This window comes from Coregonus clupeaformis, chromosome 30 (assembly GCF_020615455.1).
Source record: "Coregonus clupeaformis isolate EN_2021a chromosome 30, ASM2061545v1, whole genome shotgun sequence".
Classification (NCBI taxonomy): domain Eukaryota; kingdom Metazoa; phylum Chordata; class Actinopteri; order Salmoniformes; family Salmonidae; genus Coregonus; species Coregonus clupeaformis.
This window is the reverse complement of record NC_059221.1, coordinates 19,579,987-19,607,125: the sequence shown is the minus strand read 5'-3', so window position 1 is coordinate 19,607,125 and position 27,139 is coordinate 19,579,987. Positions and strand designations below refer to the sequence as shown.

Below are 27,139 nucleotides of genomic sequence, written 5' to 3'. Positions count from 1 at the left end.
TCCGCTGCAATGTCACCGAGAGTGCGATTATAAACACATGCAATACGGACCTGCAGAACTCCAATCAAGCGTAGAAGAAATCAGAGTCATGCACCTGCCGTTCACAACCGTTGTTAGCCTTCTTGCGGTATTTACTGTTGCATTCGGCGCTCCAGTTAACCAACCAGTTGGAATCATTTGGAATAACGTGACAGAGGGCTCTTTAAAACTAAATGAACTTGCTAAAATACTTTTAACTGAGGTAAGTGGATTATCATCAGTATTCAGTATTGGTAATGGTAGGGTGATGATAAAACTGAATTGAAGTAGGCCTAAACTACCCTGGTTCTTGATGCTTTTGTGGGACAATGGTAGCCATTGGTCAAAAACTGGTTGAATTAACGTTGTTCCACTTCATTTCAACCCCAAAAATCTATGTGATGACGTTGAATCAACGTGTGAAATGTATTGGATTTGAAAAAAGTCATACATTTTAAGAGCATTTCGTCATTTTTTCACCCAGCTTTTAACCTAAATCCAATGACATGGTGATAATTTTGGTTTATTTCAAGTTGAAGTCACATTAGTTGACAACCAAATGTAAATCAAAACTAGATGTTGAACTGACATCTGTGCCCAGTGGGTAGTCAGACCGTTAGAAGTGGAAATTAATAGGTGCCTGCCACAGGTAGGCTACTTGTATTGAATCTGCCTCTGAAACATTTAATAATGTCCTGCAGGAGCTCAGTCATTTGAAAACTGTGGAAAGAGTTGTCAAAGGGCCAAGAGTGCTGGTGGAATCCACAGACAAATGTGATCCAAAAAACCTAAGAGCAGATTCAAAGGTAAGTCACAACTTCCATTCTGATAATGAGTTTACTTGGACCAACAACTTCAATAAGACACATGTGGTCAATGGTTATACAAATGCAATTTTTTTTCAAAATGTTTAAAGCACTAACCAATTCCATCATCCATCAGACACAAATGTTAATTGGTTGAGAAACAAATACACAACACCAAGTGTACAAAACTGAGATGATAAATGACCTTTTGTATTTTTTACCATTATCCACCTAAGCCTTGCCTTGAGAAGATGGTTTCTGCTCTGAAGAACTACTGTACAGTATTTGGGATAATTAGTCAGTTCAAGAATAACTGTGCAGAAGTTGGAAAGAAGGTGAACACAGTAGTGAAAGAACTCCTTTTTGAATTGAAGGTAAGTCCAGTGTATTTGATGTCTGAATCTACTGATGTCTGAATCTACAGACTCATATTTCAATATCATATTGATTGAGGGGCTGCATATCCTTACTCTTAATTGTTTTGTAGGAGCCCCATCCTTATTCAGAAGAGAATTGGCCGGAAGTGGAGCGCTGGGAAGAGCCAGGACTGTGCCGTGACAATATTGAGAAGCTGTTCTCCTTCTCCATCCTCATGGCTCGGGTCTTTGCCCCTGGTGATCCTGCAACACATATAATGGATTAGCCTAAATATGGTATCTAGAGCTGGGAAGCAGGCCACAATTGATTCGTCATCTGTGATTGATTCGTCATCTGTGATCTGTTTCAGTATTAGACAACTTAGTAGTAGATGGACATCTACATTCATTGTAGGATCAATTTGGTCAAAATAGTCAGAAAAGACTAGTAACTTTTGTGGTGTTGTGTGTTATTACAATGTTTCATAAACATTTCATAAACACACTTATGTATCTGCCTGTGTTCCACTATGGAACAGTTTATATTTAGGAATGTATTTATATAATGTATGAAATTGTGAAGTAACTTAACATATTTTTAACTTATTTATTTAACTTATTTAATTAATGTTAACACCTATTTATCTGCCACTGTAATATTTTTTAAACAAAATGTATTTATTCTTGTATATCGTTCTCCGGTGTTAAATTGCTTAAAAAAATTAACAACTTTTAACTTTTAACTCTTGTTGTGATATCTTGTTGTGTCAATAAGGTGTCTATTTACATCTACTGTAGAGGTGGATTGACCATCTGGCAGTTCTGGCAAATGCCATATGGGCTGGACAATTTTTTTAGTTGGCTGGGCTGGTCAAAATTGACACACACTCAATTTTTTGTTGTTGATCAAAATAAAACAATGGAAAATATGTTTTTGGTTAGTTTTTTGTGTGCAATTTCTCTGTTGTACTAATCTACACTGAACAAAAATATAGATGCAACATGTAAAGTGTTTGTCTCATTTTTCATGAGCTGAAAAAAAAATCCCTGACATTTTCCATAAACACAAAAAGAATCTGATTTAAACAGCATGATCATTACACAGGTGCACCTTGTGCTGGGGACAATAAAAGGCCACTTTAAAATGTGCAGTTTTGTCACACCTCACAATGCCACATATGTCTCAAGTTTTGAGGGAGCATGGAATTGGCACGCTGACTGCAAGAATGTCCACCAGAGCTGTTGCCAGAGAATTGAAAGTTCATTTCTCTACCATAAGCTGCCTCCAATGTCGTTTTAGAGAATTTGGCAGTATGTCCAACCGGCCTCACAACCGCAGACCACGCGTAATTACGCCAGCCCAGGACCTCCACATCCGGCTTCTTCACCTGTCTTTGAAATTGTTGCATGTTGCGTTTATATTTTTGTTCAGTATATAATGAGCCTTTGGCTGATCAGTGGGCATAGGCCGGCCCCCCTACCAAGATGGGCCGGCCTGGTTTTCAGATAGGCTGAGCTGAGGTCACGCAAACTCACATTCAAAGTAAAATGCGTCATTAGCAAAGAGACCTGCTCCAACTCTGTCATCAGTTAGACAGTCAAGATCATGGATAGTAAAAAACGGAAAGGGTGCCTACAAACCTAGAAAGAGCACATTCTACATTATCACCTCACTCAAAATGTAAAATTATTTGGGCGGCTAAAACCATAATATGGTCAAACACTATTATTCTCATGAATGGATGGATCCTCATGAATGGATTCCTGTAATGAAAGTGTCTGCCCTGCCCCTGTGCCTGTGCCCTCACTGGGGCCTGCTGCTGTGATGAGCGAGCCACCCTCCTCCCCCCCCATGTGATTAATAGAAAAATGTGTTCTGATCAAACTGTAGCTCAGTTGGTAGAGCATGGCGCTTGCAACGCCAGGGTTGTGGATTCGTTTCCCACGGGGGGGGGGCAGTATGAAAATGTATGCACTCACTAACTGTAAGTCGCTCTGGATAAGAGCGTCTGCTAAATGACTAAAATTTAAATAACATTTCAAAATGCAATTGTGGGAAAAACACAGCTTTGGAAGCTTCGTACCCTTGTCCCTGTCGAAGATTGGAGGGTTTAATCTTTCTGTAGGTATAATTTGTATTTATCAACTCTCAATATTCAGCTCAATAGCAACTACACTACCGGTCAAAAGTTTTAGAACACCTACTCATTCAAGGGTTTTTCTTTATTTTTACTATTTTCTACATTGTAGAATAATAGTGAAGACATCAAAACTATGAAATAACACATATGGAATCATGTAGTAACCAAAAAAGTGTTAAACAAATCAAAATATATCTTATATTTGAGATTCTTCAAATAGCCACCCTTTGCCTTGATGACAGCTTTGCACACTCTTGGCATTCTCTCAACCAGCTTCACCTGGAATGCTTTTCCAACAGTCTTGAAGGAGTTGCCACATATGCTGAGCACTTGTTGGCTGCTTTTCCTTCACTCTGCAGTCCGACTCATCCCAAACCATCTCAATTTGGTTGAGGTCGGGTGATTGTGGAGGCCAGGTCATCTGATGCAGCACTCCATCACTCTTCTTCTTGGTAAAATAGCCCTTACACAGCCTGGAAGTGTGTTGGGTCATTGTCCTTTTGAAAAACAAATGACAGTCCCACTAAGCCCAAATCAGATGGGATGGCGTATCGCTGCAGAATGCTGTGGTAGCCATGCTGGTTAAGTGTGCCTTGAAATCCCAGACAGTGTCACCAGCAAAGCACCCCCACACCAGAACACCTCCTCCTCCATGCTTTACAGTGGGAAATACACATGCGGAGATAATCCGTTCACCTACTCTGCGTGTCACAAAGACACGGCGGTTGGAACCAAAAATCTCCAATTTGGACTCCAGACCAAAGGACAAATTTCCACCGGTCTTATGTCCATTGCTCGTGTTTCTTGGCCCAAGCAAGTCTTTTTTTTTTGCAGCAATTCGACCATGAAGGCCTGATTCACACAGTCTCCTCTGAACAGTTGATGTTGAGATGTGTCTGTTACTTGAACTCTGTGAAGCATTTATTTGGGCTGCAATTTCTGAGGCTGGTAACTCTAATGAACTTATCCTCTGCAGCAGAGGTAACTCTGGGTCTTCCATTCCTGTAGCAGTCCTCATGAGAGCCAGTTTCATCATAGCGCTTGAGGGTTTTTGCGACTGCACTTGAAGAAACTTTCAAAGTTCTTGAAATGTTCCGTCTTGACTGACCTTCATGTCTTAAAGTAATGATGGACTGTCATTTCTCTATGCTTATTTGAGCTGTTCTTGCCATAATATGGACTTGGTCTTTTACCAAATAGGGCTGTCTTCTGTATACCCCCCTCTACCTTGTCACAATAATATAATATGCCATTTAGCAGACGCTTTTATCCAAAGCGACTTACAGTCATGCGTGCATACATTATATATTTTTTTGTGTGTATGGGTGGTCCCGGGGATCGAACCCACTACCTTGGCGTTACAAGCGCCGTGCTCTACCAGCTGAGCTACAGAGGACCACGACCACAACACAACTGATTGGCTCAAACACATTAAGAAGGAAATAAATTCCACAAATTAACTTTCAAGAAGGCACACCTGTTAATTGAAATGCATTCCAGGTGACTACCTCATGAAGCTGGTTGAGAGAATGCCAAGAGTGTGCAAAGCTGTCATCAAGGCAAAGGGTGGCTATTTGAAGAATCTAAAAAATAAAATATATTTTTATTTGTTTAACACTTTTTTGGTTACTACATGATTCCATATGTGTTATTTCATAGTTTTGATGTCTTCACTATTATTCTACAATGTAGAAAATAGTAAAAATAAAGAAAAACCCTTGAATGAGTAGGTGTTCTAAAACTTTTGACTGGTAGTGTATTTTACAACCAAGATATTATATATGACTTTGAGATATGGAGCGGCGCACACGCGAAATGCAAACCATGTGACGAGGTGTGAATGAAGGAGTCAGGCGCAGGAGGTAAAATACCGAAGTCCAGAGATTATTCCGTTTACATAAATCAAACGCCCCAAGCGTCAAACTAAACTATTTCAAGGGAAAACATCCACCTTGGCATAAACACAGTGAATAGTAGCTCAACCGAGCTACACGCTCTCACAACAAACAATCACTCACAAAGACAAGGGGAACAGAGGGAACAGTTATACACATACTATGAGCACCAGGTGTGAGCACCAGGTGTGTGTGATTGACAAGACATGACAAGTGGAGTGATGAGAATGGGATCGGCAGTAGCTAGTACTCCGATGACGACGAACGCCGAAGCCTGCCCGAACCAGGAGGGGGGGCAGCCTCAGCGGAAGTCGTGACAGTACCACTCCCCGACGCACTCCTCCAGCAGTGAGTCGACCCCGGCCTCGGGGACAGCCAGGAGGACGCGGAGCAGGGCGAGTCGGATGGCAACTTGGAAATCCCTCAACAGGGAGGGATCGAGGATGTCCCGCCTTGGGACCCAGCACCGTTTCTCCGGACCGTACCCCTCCCACTCCATGAGATACTGAAGGCCCCCCACCCGATGCCTCGAATCCAGGATGGAACGGACCGAGTACGCCGGGGCCCCCTCAATGTCCAGAGGAGGTGGAGGAACCTCCCGAACCTCAGACTCCTGGAGCGGACCAGCTACCACCGGCCTGAGGAGAGACACATGAAACGAGGGGTTAATACGGTAATCAGGGGGGAGTAACAACCTGTATGTCACCTCGTTTATTCTCCTCAGGACTTTAAACGGCCCCACAAACCGCGGGCTCAGCTTCCAGCAGGGCAGGCGGAGGGGCAGATTCCGGGTCGAGAGCCAGACCCGATCCCCCGGTACGAACACCGGAGCCTCCCTGCGGTGAATTACGCACAGCGCGCTAGAGGCAAACGTGGGCAGTGTCTCAAGTCTGCTCCGCGCGCCGAAACCAGTCATCCACCGCAGGAGCCTTGGTCTGGCTCTGGTGCCACGGTGCCAGGACCGGTTGGTAACCCAAAACACATTGGAAGGGTGTTAGGTTAGTGGAGGAGTGGCGGAGAGAGTTCTGAGCATATTCTGCCCATGGCAGGAACACTGACCACTCCCCCGGCCGGTCCTGACAGTAGGTCCGCAGGAACCTACCCACATCTTGATTCACCCTTTCCACCTGCCCATTACTCTCGGGGTGAAACCCAGAGGTCAGGCTGACCGAGACCCCCAGACGTTCCATGAACGCCTTCCAGACTCTAGACGTGAACTGGGGACCTCAGTCGGACACTATATCCTCTGGTACCCCGTAGTGCCGGAAGACGTGAGTAAACAGAGCCTCCGCAGTTTGTAGGGCCGTGGGGAGACCGGGCAGAGGAAGGAGGCAGCAGGACTTTGAAAAGCGGTCCACAACGACCAGGATAGTGGTGTTACCTTGGGAGGGGGGAAGATCAGCGAGAAAATCAATACTCAGGTGAGACCATGGTTGTTGTCGAATTGGTAAAGGTTGTAGCTTACCCGCTGGGGGGTGCCTAGGTGCCTTACTCTGGGCGCACACTGAGCATGAGGAAACATACACCCACTGGTAGGCCACCAGTACTTCTCGGTCAGGCAGCACATTGTACGACCGATACCTGGATGACCAGAGGAGGGTGACGTGTGTGCCAAGTAGATCAGACGATCACGGATAAGCGCAGGCATGTACTGCAGCCCAGCTGGACACTGCGGTGGATATGGATCTGTGCGTAATGCCTGCGCTATATCTGCGTCCATCGCCCATACTACCGGCGCCACAATGCATGAGGCCGGGAGTATGGGGGTGTTGTCTATGGGCCTCTCCTCTGTGTCATACAGCCGAGACAGTGCGTCTGCCTTTACGTTCTTCGTACCCGGAATGTATGAGAGTGTGAAATCAAACCGGGTGAAGAAGAGGGCCCACCTGGCCTGGCGAGGATTCAGCCTCCTCGCTGCCCGAATGTACTCCAGGTTACGGTGGTCTGTCCAGACGAGGAAAGGGTGTTTTGCCCCTTCGAGCCAATGTCTCCACACCGTCAAAGCTCGGACAACAGCCAGCAGCTTCCGATCACCAACGCCGTAGTTCTGCTCCGCCGAGCTGAGCTTCTTAGAAAAGAAGGCACAGGGGCAGAGCTTGGGTGGCGTGCCCGAGCGTTGGGATAAGACAGCTCCTATCCCTACCTCGGACGCATCCACCTCCACTACGAACGGTAGTGATGGATCGGGGTGAGCCAGTACCGGGGCTGAGGTGAACAGACCCCGCAATCTACTGAAGGCCAAATCAGCCTCAGCAGACCAGCTGAGCCGGGACGGCCCACCCTTCAACAAGGAGGTAATGGGAGCTGCGACCTTGCCAAATCCCTGAATAAACCTTTGATAGTAGTTGGCAAAGCCAAGTGAGCGCTGCACCTCCTTTACCGTGGTTGGAGTCGGCCAATTACGTATGGCTGCAATGCGGTCTCCCTCCATCTCCACACCTGTGGTGGTAATGCGATATCCGAGGAAGGAGATTGACTCGGACCAGTACCTTGCGAACCAGGGACACATGCTCGGCGCGCGTAGCGGAATACACCAGGATGTCATCGATGTAGACCAACACACCAAGCATGTCCCGAAACACCTCGTTCACAAAGGACTGGAAAACGGATGGAGCATTCATCAAACCATAGTGCATCACCAGGTATTCATAATGCCCCGAGGTTGTGCTGAATGCTGTTTTCCACTCATCCCCTTCCCAAATACGCACCAGGTTGTAGGCACTCCTGAGGTCTAATTTGGTGAAAAAGCGGGCCCCATGCATTGACTCAATCACTGAAGGAATGAGGGGAAGAGAATAACTAAATCGTACCATCACATTATTCAGTGGTCGATAATCAATGCACGGGGCGTAAACCGCCATCTTTCTTCTTCAAAAATAAGAAACTCGAGGAGGCAGGTGAAGTGGAGGAACGTATATACCCCTGGTGCAGGGACTCGGTGACGTATGTTTCCATAGCCTCCATTTCAGCCTGCGACAGGGGATACACATGACTCCTGGGAGGTACAGCGTCTACCCGAAGGTTTATCGCGCAATCCCCCTCCCGATGAGGTGGTAATTTAGTCGCTTGCGTCTTGGAAAATGCGAGCGCCAGATCATGGTATTCGGGGGGAATGTGCACGGTGGGAGTACCGTCTGGACTTTCCACCGTGGTCGCACCAATGGAAACACCTAGAGACCTACCCGGACACTCACGCGACCACCCCGTAAGAACCCTCTGCGGCCATGAGAAATTGGGGTTGTGAAGGGCTAACCACGGGATACCCAAGACTACAGGGTAAGCAGGAGACTCAATAATCATAAAGGTGATCTGCTCAACATGCGTCTCCTGCGTAATCATGGTGACTGGTACCGTAACTTCCTTAACCAACCCGGACCCTAATGGTCAACTATCAAGTGCTCTGATGGGGAGTGGAATGGTTAGGGGAACCAATGAAATGCCTTGACGGCGTGCAAATGCCCTGTCCATAAAATTCCCAGCTGCACCTGAATTGACTAGCGCCTTACACTGGGAACCTACCAAGTGATCGGGAAAGGAGATAGATAAAGTACAGTGCACCGCAAAGGGCTCTGAACACGTTTGGGTGTTCGTTACCTGGGGTGATGCGTGAGTACCCTGCCTACCGCCTCCAGAACCAAAAGAACGTTGACTGCGACGTGAGGTGGATTGTCCCTTGGCACTGTCGCTGTCCTCCTGCGCAATCTCGACCGGCTGCTCCCCCCAGCTCCATCTGCTCGGGGTCAGAGTCGTCTGGAGCGGGAACGGGCAGACCCCTACCAGGACGTCCTCTGGCTGCCAGCAGATTGTCCAGCCGGATGGCCATGTCCACCAGTTTGGAGAACGATAGCATGGCATCCCGGCAGGCTAGCTCCTGTCGGACGTCCTCCCTTAGGTGGCACCGGAAATGGTCGATCAGGGCCCACTCCAGCGTGTAGTCTTGAGTGGTCCTCGTCCCCTGCCTCAGATGAACCAGTCGTTCGCCTGCCTCTCGACCCTCAGGCGGGTGATCAAAAACAAGTGAGTGATTCTGTGACGAGGTGTGAATGAAGGAGTCAAGCGCAGGAGGTAAAATACCAAAGTCCAGAGTTTATTCCATTTACATAAATCAAACGCCCCAAGCGTCAAACGAAACTATTTCAAGGGAAAACATCTACCTTGGCATAAACACAGTGAATAGTAGCTCAACCGAGCTACACGCTCTCACAACAAACAATCACTCACAAAGACAAGGGGAACAGAGGGAACAGTTATACACATACTAATTAGGGGAATGAGCACCAGGTGTGTGTGATTGACAAGACATGACAAGTGGAGCGATGAGAATGGGATCAGCAGTAGCTAGAAGTCGTGACAAACCAGCCATTGCGAGGGAATAGGCCTATATGTCTCATGGGTAGTAGTCTACAACTGCAAAGTTTTTTTAGGACATTACATTTACTGTTGTATGAATACATGGCTAATAGCAGTGGGTGTTATATTTAGAGTTAGTGATATAGTTCATGTTTCCACGTCCTCAGGTGTTTAACCCCAATTTAATTAGCCTATGATATTAGTTAGTGCACATAAAGATGTATGTAATTAAACTCTATTGAACGTGGGCTGGTGGTGATAAAATGCCAGGGTCTAATTATTTTCCTAGTCTGCCCCTGATCTACTGTAATAATAAATATCATTCAACAGCTAATAATCTATGCTAGGGAGGTCATCAAGGAATCCCTAATGGCTGTTAAAGGATTTCTCAACCTGCAGTCAAGCACTAGAAGGAAGCTGTGCTTTCCTAAAACATTTATGTTATTCTGCATGGAGGTGCACAGCTTCCTATTGCTGCCCCATACTTCAATATGTCTATTATTGTGGGTAGCTGTGTAATGCTGACTACAATTCCATCAAATAATGATTACGCAATGTTGACAGTAATTCAAACTGTCAAAATTATGTTGTACTCACTATCCCCAAAAAAGGAACTTGCACTCAGTGCACATAAGCTAATGTATACAAGGAAGTTTGGTTTATGACAAATTTCTTCACTGAATGGGCAGAACTCTTTTGAATACATTTCATTAAAAAGCACACTGACATAGTGGTAATACATGAGCAAAAGCTTTAAGATGCCCATTTCATGGTCCAGCAAAAGTATACATTTTTTGCATTACATCTGTAAATTAATATTTAGAGTGCCAGTAGCAAATTGGAGGCCCAATTTACACTCAGGACCACACTTTTAATAGCCTATATATATTTATTTATCAAAAGGACTATGACATGTTTGGTAGGGCAACAGAGGACAGGGGGATTGTTTTATTTCATAATCAACAACCACCATTTGAATACAATTATTTTGTATTTTATTTCTCTCCCCCAAACAATTATGCATATTTTGTATTTTCTGCCCACTCACTCATTATAACTTTATTATAAGGGAAGCTGTTGTTCAGTAAGATCCGAAACTGATAATAACTGACATGCCACCATTACAGCCAATCCTAAACGAACAATGGAATGAGCATGTTTAGGGATTTCCTGGTTACAATAGAAGGTGAGTTTCTAGCTAGATTGTAAGGAAAGTTTGGTCTAACATGCTAAATGTCATACGTTAGCACCTGTTCACATAATCTAAGTAGATGTTGCAAATTAATCTTAGTTTTCACGGCACAAACAGCTGTTGTTATTTAGCTACAGTAGCTAGCTAGCCAGCTTGCTGGTGGAGTTAGCTAGCTAGCTAGATTTTAGGTAAAGCAGCAATCAGCAGTGGAAACAATAACAAAGCGAACTCCCCACCACTGTTTCGGTATAAAGCGGGTGTATGGGGCTGGAGAATTGTAACCACTCGCAAATTCAAAGACAGAGCTATGGATGCAAGGACTGACCATCCATGATATCAAAAGTATACCCTTACGAAAAAAGATTGCAGTATAACTGAAGTACACTGTAGTATATACAGTGTTTTTTACTGCAGTAATTTTGCAGTATAACTGCAATACCACAGTTGACTGCAGTTACTGCACTTTTACTGCAGTTTCAAAACTGCGATCTTTTTTTGTAAGGGTAGTTTTAACCATGTTTATTATGCAATACAGTGTTTGTTTACATTTACTTTGTTTCCAAATATTGGAAGGTTATATTTTGGGTTCTGATGGGGTACGACAGTTGAACTAAGCTCATGAGGCATTTGTAAGTAATATTTTTCAAAGATCAGTGGGTACATATCAGCTAGCTAGCTAACTTCTAAATGACCGACTGTAGTCACCAAATCAGGCCTAAAGTTGCATGAGCTACTCAGTCAGATGAGTTGATGCTAGACCCACTTGCTATATCCACAACAATATATTAGCTAGTTTTGGTAGTAGATAGCCAGTCTGAAGGGAGGGATCATGGCTGTGTGGATCAGTGGCAGAGTTCTCAATTTCTCAAATCCACTTGGATTGGAATAGATTTGTTTATATATATACAAGCCATGAAATATGTACAGTATGTTGATAGCTACCTACCCACTATAATAAGATGCAATAACAGATGGTCACTTTACCTGGCCTAGTGACATACTGGAAGGAGAACTAGGCCACTAGATTTCTACTTCCCACTTGACATCAATGTTCTATACCTCATCTTCTCATGTTGATCTGTGAAATGAGTAATTGAGGGAACTCTGTGAAATATGCAAATTATGTACTCATTCTCCTTTTGTTTAGTAACATTTTCTCAGAATTGAATTCTAGATTTTATGTTATTCATACACCAATAAAATAATCTGCTATTTCAAATGTTCCATTTAACATCAAACTTCAATTCTAGAAATTAATAGGAATTTTCCAAGCCGTAGGCCTAGATCCTGTACATTCCTTTCCTGTATTAAGCTTCAATGTTTCCTGTATCAAGCGTGTCTTAAGCTTCAATGTCCAATGACCATCATTTGTAATCATCCCCTGTTCCCTCAGGATGAATGTGGGCGTGGCTCACAGTGAGGTGAACCCCAACACGCAGGTGATGAACAGCAGAGGGATCTGGTTGGCATACCTACTGCTGGTCACCGTGCTGCACGTCGTCCTGTTGAGCATCCCTGTCCTCACAGTGCCCCTCGTCTGGACCCTCACAAATGTCATCCATAATCTGGTCAGAACAAGTTTTTATAGTTTGTTTTTTGTTTTTCCAATCAAATGTAGGCCTCATTGAAATCAATTTAAGCCCGTCTTTTTGATAGCTATAGCAATTTAAGTTATTGGATCCCCATAATTTTGAACAATAGAGTAATGCAGACTTATGACATTGAAATGACTAACGAGTGTGTCTGTTGATCTAACAGAGGTGTGCTATGATCAAATGTATGTGGACATCTGCTCGTCGACCATCTCATTCCAAAATCATGGGCATTAATATGGAGTTGGTACCCCCTTTGCGATAACAGCCTCCACTCTTCTGGAAAGGCTTTCCACTAGATGTTGGAACATTGCTGTGGGGACTTGCTTCCATTCAGCCACAAAAGCATTAGTGAGGTCGGGGCACTGATGTTTGGCGATTAGGCCTGGCTCTTAGTCAGCATTACAATTCATCCCAAAGATGTTCGTTGGTGTTGAGGTCAGGGCTCTGTGCAGGCCAGTCTTCCACACCGATCTCGACAAACCATTTCTGTATGGACCTCGCTTTTTGCACGGGGGCATTGTCAGGCTGAAACAAGAAAGGGCCTTCCCCAAACTGTTGCCACAAAGTTGGAAGTACAGAATTGTCTAGAATGTAATTGTATGCTGTAGCGATAAGATTTCCCTTCACTGGAACTAAGGGGCCTAACCCGAACCATGAAAAACAGACTCAGACCATTGTTCCTCCTCCACCAAACTTTACAGTTGGCACTATGCATTCGGGCAGGTAGCGTTCTCCTGGCATCTATCAAACCCAGATTCGTCCATCGGACTGCCAGATGGTGAAGCGTGATTCATCACTCCAGAGAATGCGTTTCCACTGCTCCAGAGTCCAATGGCTGCGAGCTTTACACCACTCCAGCCGACGCTTGGCATTGTGCATGGTGATCTTAGGCTTGTGTGCTGCTGCACGGCCATGGAAACCCATTTCATGAATATCCCGACAAACAGTTATTGTGCTGACGTTGCTTCCAGAGGCAGCTTGGAACTCGGTAGTGAGTGTTGCAACCCCGGACAAACAATTGTTACGTGCTTCAGCACTCAGTGGTCCCGTTGTGGGCCTACCTCTTCGCGGCTGAGCCGTTGTTTCTCCTAGATATTTCCACTTCACAATAACAGCACTTACAGTTGACCGGGGAAGCTCTAGCAGGGCAGACATTTTACGAACTGACTTGTTGGAAAGGTGGCATCCTATGACGGTGCCATGTTGAAAGTCACTGAGCTCCTTTGTACAGGCCATTCTACTGCCAATGTTTTGTCTATGGAGATTGCATGGCTGTGTGCTCGATATTATACACCTGTCAGCAACGGGTGTGGCTGAAATAGCCGAATCCACTGATTTGAAGGGGTGTCCACATACGTTTGTATATATAGTGTATGTTTGATCTGTCCACCACAGGTGATGTACTTGTTTCTGCACACGGTGAAAGGAACTCCTTTTGAGACACCGGACCAGGGCAAAGCTCGCTTACTCACACACTGGGAACAGATGGACAACGGCATCCAGTTCACATCCTCACGCAAATTCCTCACCATCTCACCCATTGTACTGTAAGACAGAACATTTGTGCATACTAGTATTATCCATGTGCTTTGGAGCAAAACCTTTGTTTTGTTTTCTTAAGTTTTCCTTATGGCTTGCAATGATAAATTAATGTAGACAAGTAACTATTTAATTATTGCATTCTTGTTTGTTATCAGCATTGAATAAAAACCCTAAACTATCTGTTAATTCTTCAGGTATATTCTTGCCAGTTTCTACACCAAGTACGATGCCACGCATTTCCTGGTCAATACAGGCTCTCTCCTCAGTGTCCTCCTTCCAAAGCTGCCCCTGTTCCATGGAGTACGAATATTTGGGATCAATAAGTACTGACACAACTGGATAATATCGGATTTATATTTATGTGTAGTTCACTTCTAAGGTCGAGAGGCGGAAATGAAGAAGACATGTTTGGTAACTTCATGAGCTGTTTGAAGGAAATTGTTGTTTTTATTGCACAGTTCATGTTACCTCTGTGACCAAAAACAAAGGAACCAAAATGCACTGAATGCCAAGCTATATGATTAACAGTTATTGAGTGGCCTCAGCTTTATTTCACTATATTTGTTTTCATTATTTAACATTCATGATGTATGTATGCAATGTGCATGTATCCTCAAACCATTCTTCTCTCTATGGTCAGATAACATGTATTTGCCATTGTTTTCTAGAAAGAGCTATAATGTGAACTTCATCACCTTGAAAACTAAGTCTTCATAGAATTACCTGTATATGTCCACACATTAGAATGTGTGATTAGAGAGTTTAGGATAGTGGCAGCCATACAAATAGAATGGTGGACGTCATACAAATAGAATGTTGGCAGTCTTTGCGATGCCTTCAAGTTTTCAGTTGGCTGCCACATTTTTTCAATTTAGTTTGGTGACCAATCCATGTGTAGACTTATTGGATATACATTTCCATGTGAGCATTCTCAATAAGTGATAGTGCCTAAAAATAAACATTCAATATTAGGATTGATTCTTCAGCCTACATCTAAATACTTTGTCTTTGTGTGGAAATTTGGGCTACATCCAGGGGCATACATCATTGGCATTTTGTACACAAGTGCACTGTGTAGCAGATTAATAAATACACACAAGACAAAGTTGAATTATTGCATTGATTGCTCTCATCTAATCCCATAATGTTCCTATTGTAATTCCTTGGATGGTGTGGGTTTTGAATGATATAAGAGGGAAACCTAAGGGGAATGTTCAGCAGTGAGGAACAACGACAGTAACACAGTTAGGAGTATAGTAACATTGTACAGTGAGGGGTCGGACGGACCATCATGTAAATTCTCAGATTGCCTGTGTGGGCATGGCTGTGGGGATTCTGGGGAACTCCACGCACTTTACATGAGGCCTGTGTGGGCTGCTATCCCAATTCCTGTGATGTGCTGATAGACCAGTGGGATTTCCGCCTGAGCTATGACCATGTTTGCATTTGAGTTATGAGGTGTCTCCCTTCTGAGGTGGTGTGTTTGCTCTCCTGGGGGAAGTAGCATAGGGGAAATGGTGTCCTGGGTAATGATTTGACTACGCTGTAGAACATGCCAATCTGTTTACCTGGGAAGCACATGCAAATGATCTAGATCTGACAGACTGCAGAAACCCATATGGGGTCGTCGGACTCGCATCCACTGTCTGGATTGTAAACAACATTTGTGTCACCTTTTCAGAGGTAGAAGTGAAAAGCAAAAGTGTTGCACCACCTGGCTTGTGAATTGCAGCTAACAGGATGACAATCTATTCTAAAACCTGGTAATATTGAAGGCTGTCAAGGTGAACATTTGAGTTAGTCAAAGTATGGGGTATTTGTCCCTAAATACCAGAAGATACCCAAACTAGTCATGAATATACAGTATAATAATATACCAATTAGCCATACTGCCTGGATACATGTTGATACCCCCATTTACAACCACATTACCTGATGATGAATATCCAAGTTTACCCTAAAACCAGAATATAGAGCAATACGTCATCGACAATGGTTCTGCTTCCACTTTTTTATTTCAAAACCACAGATTTGATGATGCATGCCTTTGAATTACAACATGCAAAAATTACGAAGACAGTATTTATGACTATGGCCATAAACAGCATTCTGTTAGATACAGGGGTATTGTGTCATTTATTAACTGTATTTCCGAGTATAGGTTGTTGTCTGAAGCATATCAGAAGTACCCTAGAAGTTTAACATAAAGCTGCATATTCCTGGATGATCCTCTCAGGTTTCTAAGAAACCACAACTTCTCATGAAACTATATATTTTTCCCAAATTTGAACAAAAGAAAAATATATACATTATTCAGTTTGTAAATACATTTTCTGAACATTCTCTGCTCTTACTCATCAGTAAAACTTTGGGGATTCTAGGTAACTGTCCCTGAGTAGCTTGAGAACCTCAAATAAAAGTGGGTGGGGAAAGATAAGTCTTCTCTGACTGCAGGTTATTGTGGGAGGCAACCCACCTCTCCAGAGACTACTGTAACTGCACATCAGCATAACGGTATGCTTACTGTGAAATACTGTATATCCACATAAAAGGTGTATTGCACCCCCTGTTGTTCATGTAGAGCAGTTTCAGTACAACTCATACAGACAATGCATCATTCAGTACTACTATCTTTCTAGGGCTTTCTGCTCCTCTCAGTATTCCCCTTCTACAGGCAACAGGTGAGTGGGCTTTCCACTGGTGGAAATTATGTCTCAATATGAAGTGGTATTTTACAATATCATAAATTTATTGACATCCACATGATTATTTACAGTAAACAGTACAAAACTACCTGGCCACCAGATCTGTACAGGTATATGCATAGCCAATACTACAACACAGAATAAATAATTGCGGCCAGAATACATAAGTACAATATCTCACAGTATATAAGTATTATCCATTTTTAAGGCAATGCTTGTGATATGCTGTCGGAGGGTAATTTTGGACGGGCCAGTGGCCCCGAACCCCGTCTCAGTCCCCAGTATCTATGCTGCAATAGTCTATGTACCAGCAGGCTAGGGTCAGTCTGTCCTATCTGGTGTAATTCTCCAGTCTTATCTGGTGTCGTGTGTGATCTTAAGTATGCTCTCTCTAATTCTCCTTTCTCCCCTTCCGGAGGACCTGAGTCCTAGGACCATGCCTCAGGACTACCTGGCCTGATGACTCCTGGCAGTCCCCACCCCCAGTACACCTGGTCGTGCTGCTGATCCAGTTTCTGCTGTTCTGCCTGCGGCTATGGAACCCTGACCTGTTCACCGGACATGCTACCTTGTCCTGGACCTGCTGTCTCGACCTCTGAATGCTCAGATTTGAAAAGCCAACTAACATTTACTTCTGAGGTGCTGACCTGTTGCACCCACTGTAACAGGAGGGTCACACTCATTCCATGGAGGGCCTAGTGTCTGCTGGTTTTTGGTTTTTCCTTTCAATTAAGACCTAGACAATCAGGTGAGGGGAGTTCCTTACTAATCAGTGGGAGCAGCAAAGACCTGCAGACACTCTGCCCTCCATGGAATGAATTTGACACGTGCTCTATAATCACTGATTATTTGACCCTGCTGGTCATCTATGAATGTTTGAACATCTTGAAGAACAATCTGGCTTTAATGGCCATGTACTCTTACTAAGGTAGCTTAGTGGTTAAGAGCGTAGTGCCAGTAACCGAAAGGTCGCTGGTTCTAATCCCTGAGCCGACTAGGTGAAAAATCTGTCAATGTGCCCTTGAGCAAGGCACTTAACCCTAATTGCTCCTGTAAGTCACTCTGGATAAGAGCGTCTGCTAAATGACTAAAATGTAAATGTAATAATCTCTATCCGGCACAGCCAGAAGAGGACTGGCCACCCCTCACAGCCTGGTTCCTCTCTAGGTTTCTTCCTAGGTTCCTGCCTTTCTAGGGAGTTTTTCCTAGCCATTGTGCTTCTACATCTGCATTGCTTGCTCTTTGGGGTTTTAGGCTGGGTTTCTGTAGAAGCACTTTGTGATAACTGCTGAAGTAAAAAGGGCTTTATAAATACATTTGATTGATATGAAATCTATAAATCTCAGTACAAAAAAAAGATGAAAGAAAGTAACTAACCAATGTAGACATGTGTCACATGGTACACCTACACATTACTGTTTTTATTTCCGTACATTTTTTGAATGATACAAATTCAGGCTCAATGGCTGTAAACATCGTGCTTTAATACCGACATTTCTCCCCGTTTACATCAGTACGCGTTTGATGACGCAGAAAATCTGCTATGTAAAATCAACAATAATACCAAAGAAAACATGTTACAATAGAATATCTGTCCAAAAATGACCTTGCAGTTAAGACCAAGATAAAGTTGTGACATTCCTCCAAGAAAATAAAATGCTGCATTCTTAGTGATCATAAACCTTTTCTTACTAACCAATAGGTTTCTCATCTGAATTCAAACACAGGACTCAATCCTAATTTGAGAAATAATACATTCTCATTTCTCAAATCAGAATCTGTCGATAACCAAAACGGGTGGTTGCCATAAGCAATCTACACTGAGTGTACAAAACATTAGGAACCCCTGCTCCCTTTCCATTTCCATGACATAGACTGACCAGGTGAATCCAGACGAAAGCTATGATCCCTTCTTGATGTCATTTGTTCAATCCACTTCAATCAGTGTAGATGAAGGGGAGAAAACAGGTAAAAGAAGGATTTTTAAGTCTTGAGACAATTGAAACATGGATTGTGTGTGTGCCATTCAGAGGGTGAATGAGCAAGACAAAATATTTAAGGGCCTTTGAAAGGGGTATGGTAGTATGTGCCAGGCGCACCGGTTTGAGTGTGTCAAGAACTGCAACGCTGCTGGGTTTTTCAAGCGCAACAGTTTTCCATGTGTATCAAGAATGGTCCACCACCCAAAGGACATCCAGCCCACTTGACACAACTGTGGGAAGCATTGGAGTCAACATGGGCCAGCACCCCTGTCGAACGCTTTCGACACCTTGTAGAGTCCATGCCCGACAAATTGAGGCTGTTCTGGGAGCAACTCAATATTAGGAAGGTGTTACTAATGTTTTGTACACTCAGTGTACAGTATAATGTATGCCGCAACCTGGATGCCAGACATTATCTCACAGGCCTAGCAATGGCCAGATTCCACTATCTCCATGGCGATTCATGAGCACCTGTCTTATGGTTGGAGGAGAGCAGTGAGGGTTGAAAGCCAAGTCAGCACTATGCTCCATTAACCTTGCTACAGGAAAATAACCCCATCTATCCATCTTCACAAGTCTCTGTCATTCCATCCAAGGTCTTCTTTTATCTCATCATTTTCCTCATCCGTGTCAAAGAAATCATCCTCAAAGAAGGATCCATATTCCTGCGCGTGCACAGAAACCTCATTCGATATCAGGTGAGGTGAGCCCTCCGCAAAATCGGCAAACCTGTGGATCACAATAGCTTTGCCTTTAACATCAAGCTTTTGTACAACACTTATCATATGTTTAGTTCAAACCAGGAATGGGAAAGAGACCCAGTTATGTGACTAGTAGTAGACCTAAAAAGACAATATTCACCCTGGGACCGAAATCTAGCTTTTCAGGCTAGCAGTACATACATTTCAATGCCACTGACTGTCACCTTTTTGGGGACGCAAGTCGAGAGACGGTCTTCCATTTGCTGAAGTCTGGACTACTGCAGTACTTCCTCAGCTCCTCCAGGGCATGCTGCGTCTCCTCCTCCCCCTGTTTCTGGTACTCCTCTTCAGTCAGCAGCCGACGAGGCTCTGGCTTCCAGTGCAGAGTTGGCTTGACTTTGCTGCACAATGAGAATTCTAACATTATTAAAAATGCCAATAAACACCAATAAAGGAATCTTTAGAGTTATAAAAAACTAACATCTACCGCCAAGCAAGAAGGATCAATGAAATGGAATACTCCAGGTTCTTAGAGCAGAAGGCAGCCCCGATGATGGCCAACGCCACTTGCTGAACCTGGATCCCACTATAGATCAGTAGCAGGCCAAACAACTGCAGTGTCCAAGACAGGATATTGATACTCCTCTCCTCCACAAGAGGGCCATGACGATAACACACAGCAAAACTGATAAACCCAACCACTGCAGCATAGCCTAAAGTACACAGACAAACAATTAATTAAATTGTTCTTATTATAAACATGGAGCAATGGTTGTGAACTTATCATAACAGATATAAAAAGTTTGAGAGACAAACAAGGTAGTTCCCAGAGTTGTGATTGTGTTTATTACAATTGATATTTACCAAAAGCCATGTGCCAGTGCTCTCTCATAATCAGCTGCAGGTTCCTGAACACAAGCTGGATGATGTAAACGGAGAAGGACCAGCCACCAACTATCACCATGTAAAATGGGCTTTTCTGAGAAAAGAAAATGAAGATATGGGGTATGAAATCTAAACATATATTTTTATGACTTTCGTACATTATAGAAATCAGAAAGGTCACCCAAATATGAACTATCAGGGTACACTCAGACTTTTTGCTTTGTACAAATCAAAATGTGTTAGTAGTGGGTGTGATTAGCGATGAGGCCTTGATATAGAAGAGTTGACTTCTTACCTTGGGCAGAAAGCGTGCCATGATGAAGATGAGGATGATGAGGGAGGCAATCATACCTGTGCTCATGCCAGCAGAGTAATAGAATACCTGACTCCTGTTAGATAGCGACAAAAAACCACATCAATCATCCTAGCCGCGGGAAGTAGGGGTGTTGCAGCACCCCCTGATAAATCAGAATAAAAAAAAATAATAATATACCACTCCCCCCCCACAAAATTAGTGCACTGGGCCTTTATTATTCCTGTATGAGCAGACAAAAATTGTCCTCAGCAGCGCGGGGAGACAAAATTCTCTACAGCCCCAGCCCTAAACATCTTCCTGCAGCCGTCAATCACAAAGGCGAGATTATCAGGATCATGTCATTAAAAGAGGGTAAAATGTGAACACAATCCATTTAGTTACCTGCTGAGTGAGTCTGCAAAGATGAATAACAGCACTCCAGCCAGGAACGTCACAAACATGTAAACGTCAAATTCTGCAGGAGTAAAGCAGAGACAGCAAAGATTCCACATGAAACCAATGTGTAATATGCATGTAACTAACAAAGCAACCCCACCTTTCCCTTTACTTACTTCGTATGGGCATTACGGTGTATTGTGCTCCAAGGTTGATGGGGTCGATCTTGAAGCAGGTCTTTGGGCTGAACAGGCTGATGCTGAGGGTGGTTTCATTGGTCTGCTCAAGCATTAGGTACTGCACCAGACCCCAGACACTGAAGTGTTCTAGCTCCTGCAGCTTCTCCTCATCCTCCACAACAGTCACCTTTAGCTGTTTCGAGCTCCATACTCGAACCTGTCGGCAATAAGACAAGAATTAGCTACACGCAAATACAAAACATATAGGCTCTCTCTTTCAAATAAGAGACTCCTTTTCTCTTAAAGCCAGGTACTACGGGCTGAAATTAAATGTTTGCCTCTACATATCAATTTAGAGATTTGTTGGTATTTTGGTCCATTAATATTAGTATTTTCAAAAAGTAAACAAAAATGTCCTTAGTTTATCATACTACAGTCATCAACATTTTTATGAATTTTAACATCTTTCAAATGGACATACATCAATAATTTCAAAGCTCAGTACATTAAATTACACATAATTTCATAGCCCATTTCATAGTGTTACAAACTGGACTATATTTAGTAACTTAATTTGAAGAGATGGTGATTGTGTCTAAATAGGCGTTTGGCAGTCTAAATTCAGTGTAATTGTCTTTAACTGCCATTTCCCGAAAGTCAGACTCTTGCCACATGCCAACTGATTTTTTCTGTTGTTGCCAAAAATGCATTTTATGTACATGTCTTTAGTATTTATCCACAATCTGCTCTGGACACGTCCACTCCTGGAGTGTCTAAACAAAATTAAACCTAAATATTGCTTTGACTTCATCCAGTGTCCATAAGAATGGATTTGTGCTATATGCAAATATTCACATATTTAATGAGATATCGCCTCATTTGCATATTTTAAAGAGATACTTAGGAATTTTGACAACGAGGCCCATGATCTACTTCCCAAGGGTCAGATGAACTCCTGGATACAATTTTAATGTATCTGTGTCCAGTAGGTAGGAAGTTAGAGGTAGTTTCACGAGCCAATGCTAACTAGTGTTAGCACAATACCCATAGTAGATACCCATAGACTTCCAGTCATTGTGCTAATACTAGTTAGCAACTTCCTTCAAACCGCAAGCAGACATACAGTGGGGAAAAAAAGTATTTAGTCAGAGAGAGAGGCCTGTAATTTTCATCATAGGTACACGTCAACTATGACAGACAAAATGAGAAAAAAAATCCAGAAAATCACATTGTAGGATTTTTTATGAATTTATTTGCAAATTATGGTGGAAAATAAGTATTTGGTCACCTACAAACAAGCAAGATTTCTGGCTCTCACAGACCTGTAACTTCTTCTTTAAGAGGCTCCTCTGTCCTCCACTCGTTACCTGTATTAATGGCACCTGTTTGAACTTGTTATCAGTATAAAAGACACCTGTCCACAACCTCAAACAGTCACGCTCCAAACTCCACTATGGCCAAGACCAAAGAGCTGTCAAAGGACACCAGAAACAAAATTGTAGACCTGCACCAGGCTGGGAAGACTGAATCTGCAATAGCTAAGCAGCTTGGTTTGAAGAAATCAACTGTGGGAGCAATTATTAGGAAATGGAAGACATACAAGACCACTGATAATCTCCCTCGATCTGGGGCTCCACGCAAGATCTCACCCCGTGGGGTCAAAATGATCACAAGAACGGTGAGCAAAAATCCCAGAACCACACGGGGGGACCTAGTGAATGACCTGCAGAGAGCTGGGACCAAAGTAACAAAACCTACCATCAGTAACACACTACGCTGCCAGGGACTCAAATCCTGCAGTGCCAGACGTGTCCCCCTGCTTAAGCCAGTACATGTCCAGGCCCGTCTGAAGTTTGCTAGAGTGCATTTGGATGATCCAGAAGAGGATTGGGAGAATGTAATATGGTCAGATGAAACCAAAATAGAACTTTTTGGTAAAAACTCAACTCGTCGTGTTTGGAGGACAAAGAATGCTGAGTTGCATCCAAAGAACACCATACCTACTGTGAAGCATGGGGGTGGAAACATCATGCTTTGGGGCTGTTTTTCTGCAAAGGGACCAGGACGACTGATCTGTGTAAAGGAAAGAATGAATGGGGCCATGTATCGTGAGATTTTGAGTGAAAACCTCCTTCCATCAGCAAGGGCATTGAAGATGAAACGTGGCTGGGTCTTTCAGCATGACAATGATCCTAAACACACCGCCCGGGCAACGAAGGAGTGGCTTCGTAAGAAGCATTTCAAGGTCCTGGAGTGGCCTACCCAGTCTCCAGATCTCAACCCCATAGAAAATCTTTGGAGGGAGTTGAAAGTCTGTGTTGCCCAGCAACAGCCCCAAAACATCACTGCTCTAGAGGAGATCTGCATGGAGGAATGGGCCAAAATACCAGCAACAGTGTGTGAAAACCTTTTGAAGACTTACAGAAAACGTTTGACCTGTGTCATTGCCAACAAAGGGTATATAACAAAGTATTGAGAAACTTTTGTTATTGACCAAATACTTATTTTCCACCATAATTTGCAAATAAATTCATAAAAACTCCTACAATGTGATTTTCTGGAGAAAGAAATTCTCATTTTGTCTGTCATAGTTGACGTGTACCTATGATGAAAATTACAGGCCTCTCTCATCTTTTTAAGTGGGAGAACTTGCACAATTGGTGGCTGACTCAATACTTTTTTCCCCACTGTAAATGGTTTCCACAAGTTCATCTGACTCTGGGGAGTAGATAAATGGCCTCATTGCCAAAATCTCGAAGTATCCCTTTAATAAAATATTTCAGAAAAATTGTAATACAAAAAAAGTCATTTGTGTCTACATTCAACTGGTAAAATCGGAGAACCAGCCTGTTTGTGCCATCATGCCAACTCCGTGTCACTCACTGGCATGCCAGCAATGTTGGCAAGAGCAAACAGATCTGGGACTATGCTTATTTTCTCTTGCCTGGATGCTTGTCCATGTTTCCTTCCAACCTGGGACAATAGGGTTGAGATAGCAGAAGTGACTCGATCCTGTTCTGTCAGACTCCTGGCCATCTTTGATATTGATTATGTTGATATTACTTCCTGTGAAAATTACAAGATGTGAGGGCACGGACTGTATTCACCAGCAAACTTCTGTATGCTTTACACATCTGCTAGCAAGCCAACTAAAGTCAAGCTCGACATTGACTTTCAGGACAGGGCTTAGCTAGTTATTCAGCTAGTAACGTAAGTGAGACACCAGAAACAGACCACGATTTAAGTATTTGGCTAACGTTAGCTGACTTGGTTATAGCCGAAGATGTATGTTATAGCTAACGTTTGCTATAAGCAAGTAAAGGTTGTGGAATGTGGACTAGGAGGGTTGCACCAGCTGGCCATCTAGTTAGTTTCTGGAACTAGTTTAACTTTCCAATATATATGCCTAATCTCACCTGGATACTGACAGACTAGCTAACGTTAGCTCGCTATTAAGCAGGCTAGCTATAACGTTAGTTCACCTGACCTTAACGTTTGCTAAATTTGCACGTTAGTTAGAAAGCTTGCCTCATCGGAAACGAAAAGTTAGCATCTCACATTTCATATTGGCTATCAATTCCCCCCTCCTCAAATTACCTAGCTAGATATATACTCTACCTGATGTTTGGTGTGTACTTAATATACACAAAAGCACAATTAGCAAAACTATTTTGGAGAGGGGTCCATTTTTCCATTTCATGTATCCCGCCATGACAGAAGTCTACACAGAAACCACGTGGTTCTTGTTACAGAAACAGCTAGCCAATCACATAAGAGGTAAACTGTTACGATACATTCAAGATGTGAATGTTTATGAATTAGTATAAATTATGCGAACATAAGACATTATGGGCACAAATAGAACAAGTCTTAATTATAAATATCTTTGTTATGGGGGTATATCTTTCTACTCATGTCATGATGAGTTTATTTGAAAGATTGCAACGCCAGGGTTGTGGGTTCGTTTCCCACGGGGGGCCAGTATGAAAAACAATATGTGCACTCACTAACTGTAAGTCGCTCTGGATAAGAGCGTCTGCTAAATGACTAAAATGTAAAACATGTAAATAAATAAATCACACCTTGGTGTGTGAAATACAAAAAATCTAATGCGTCACAATCCACTTGAAAAAGTACAATATTTCCTGTTCTGTCTTTCTAGCGCAGGGGGCAGCCATCCGCTTACCTTAAAGGTACAGTAGCTCGATTTTCAATCAATTACTGTAGGTGGTGTTTCTATATCACATATACCACATCACCTTTTGATGTTGTGAATAATTACACTACATAACATGAAGGCCATTCACATGCACTTTATTTTCTGCAATAGTGCTTACAGCTTGGTCCCTCAACGCAGATGGTTAACTACTATAGGAAGCCTAGGCAGAGAGCTCTGTAAATATTGTACATATTGTTGTTATTTTTAAGTGTTGTTTTCCACATTAAAAAAAATATATATATATTTTAATAACAATGAGTTTTTATTGCATATATCTGGTGGTTTTGAGCCACGGATTTGCAGATTGACTGACAGGTTAAATATTTTTGGCTTGGCTAGCTAGTTAATGTTTTTGTTTGAAAAAATGCATCTAGATGGACACATTACCAGCTTTTTGTTTCACCTTGCTGCCAGTTCGTGATCCTTTGAGAACATAATGAATACTGCAGTGCTGAGGCAGAGGGCTTGTAGTGAGGACGACTGGCTACTATTCTGAACTTTGTGTGGTGAGCTTTTTTGGTGCCCAGAGCTGCTGAAGCATCAACCAAGTGGGTGCTTATAAGACTCAGGCTGGTTCCCAGACTTGCCCTCTACAAGATCATCAGCAGACTCCATCACCATCATCTACAATCCTCTGACCAGCTCCCTTCACTCAAGCCATGAACTGACCCTCTCCATCTTCAGAGGATGCAGCATTCAAAGACCTGGCCTCTATTGGTTGACCTGTCATGATACTGTATATTGCTTGTTTGTTTTTTGCTCTTGAAGTGCTGTGAGATTATATGAAAAGCGCTGTAGAAGTTTAATACATTATTATTATTATCACTGATTAGTCCGTTAATGTAGGTCTAAGTGGTCTTCAAAGGAGGAAGGACCATAGCGTGTCGCTCTGTGGTACAGGAAGGCTATAGCTTTCCAGCTGCTGGTATAAAAAAAAGTTGAGAAACACTGAGTAATACATGACTCAGAGTGACTAGTCACCTCCTCTGATATCATCCCATATGTGACAGGGAACAGCACTATCTGTAGTCCTTAACAGAATTAGGTCTTGTTGCTCTTTGGCCTTTTCAAAATAGAAACGCTATAGAACATTGACTACAATATTGGCTGTGAGTAGGCTACTCTTGTTGAGCCTATATAGTTGAATCTGAAATTAAAACAAAATGTTCACACTACAAGGATATCACCATGTGATATTGTGTGAATGCGACCAACTTGTGAATCACCATGTTAACTCTTTTGTGATCATGATAACCTCATCCCCATGCATCACAGCTTTTGAGATCTCCGATCAGCTCACTCCTATTTGTGCCTGCCCTGCCCTATATCTCCTTATAATAATAATAATATGCCATTTAGCAGACGCTTTTATCCAAAGCGACTTACAGTCATGCGTGCATACATTTTTGTGTATGGGTGGTCCCGGGGATCGAACCCACTACCTTGGCGTTACAAGCGCCGTGCTCTACCAGCTGAGCTACAGAGGACCACCTCTTATGTCCCCATTCCTCACCAGCTCTTACTTCTCTCTACTGTTCCTCAAAATATGTAGGCAATTTAGTCCATCTGACATAATAATCATACTGAAATTTGACAGTACAGCTGTACGTAGTAGTTTGTACTAAGAAGGGCCTCTTATGTTCACTGACTAGAAGCTGACACTGGTACACATGTGATGATCCATTGCATCATGTTGTCATAGTAGTTAGCGGATGAGCAAGACATTATCAATGGGAGCTTTGCACTGACGCTCTCAAATAATAGGCTAATACATTTTTTAGGAACTTTCCAGTCACCTGAGGTTACTGAACAAATCATATCAAATTGTATTTATCACATGCATCAAATACAAGTGTGTCGACTGTACAGTGAAATGCTTGCT

At 43.0% G+C, this 27,139-nt stretch overlaps 3 protein-coding genes across 4 annotated transcripts; 2 read left to right on the top strand and 1 right to left on the bottom strand.

Annotated features, from left to right (window-relative positions):
* Positions 1-37: 37 nt before the first annotated feature.
* On the top strand, positions 38-2,056 carry LOC121545711. The gene is made up of 4 exons (XM_041856471.1): positions 38-241; positions 720-824; positions 1,061-1,198; positions 1,312-2,056. Exons 1-4 carry the CDS (start codon positions 38-40, stop codon positions 1,465-1,467), a joined length of 603 nt encoding a protein of 200 aa, XP_041712405.1. The 3' UTR covers positions 1,468-2,056.
* Positions 2,057-10,503: 8,447 nt separating this feature from the next.
* Positions 10,504-14,873, top strand: LOC121545712 (ORM1-like protein 2). The gene is made up of 4 exons (XM_041856472.1): positions 10,504-10,752; positions 12,152-12,326; positions 13,749-13,900; positions 14,090-14,873. The coding sequence occupies exons 2-4, from the start codon at positions 12,153-12,155 to the stop codon at positions 14,223-14,225; spliced, it is 462 nt and encodes a 153-aa protein (XP_041712406.1). The 5' UTR covers positions 10,504-10,752; position 12,152; the 3' UTR covers positions 14,226-14,873.
* Positions 14,874-18,889: 4,016 nt separating this feature from the next.
* LOC121546719 (nuclear envelope integral membrane protein 1-like) lies at positions 18,890-24,836 on the bottom strand. 2 transcript variants are annotated; one of them, XM_041857954.1, is made up of 9 exons: positions 24,657-24,833; positions 23,983-24,104; positions 21,036-21,255; positions 20,866-20,938; positions 20,464-20,557; positions 20,148-20,262; positions 19,771-19,996; positions 19,508-19,684; positions 18,890-19,311 (listed from the first exon to the last, which is right to left on the bottom strand). In XM_041857954.1, the coding sequence occupies exons 1-9, from the start codon at positions 24,748-24,750 to the stop codon at positions 19,152-19,154; spliced, it is 1,281 nt and encodes a 426-aa protein (XP_041713888.1). In that variant the 5' UTR covers positions 24,751-24,833; the 3' UTR covers positions 18,890-19,151. The 2 variants fall into 2 exon arrangements, with proteins under 2 accessions (XP_041713888.1, XP_041713889.1); XM_041857955.2 differs by having other exon boundaries at positions 19,225-19,311; positions 19,485-19,684; positions 24,657-24,836.
* Positions 24,837-27,139: the final 2,303 nt, after the last annotated feature.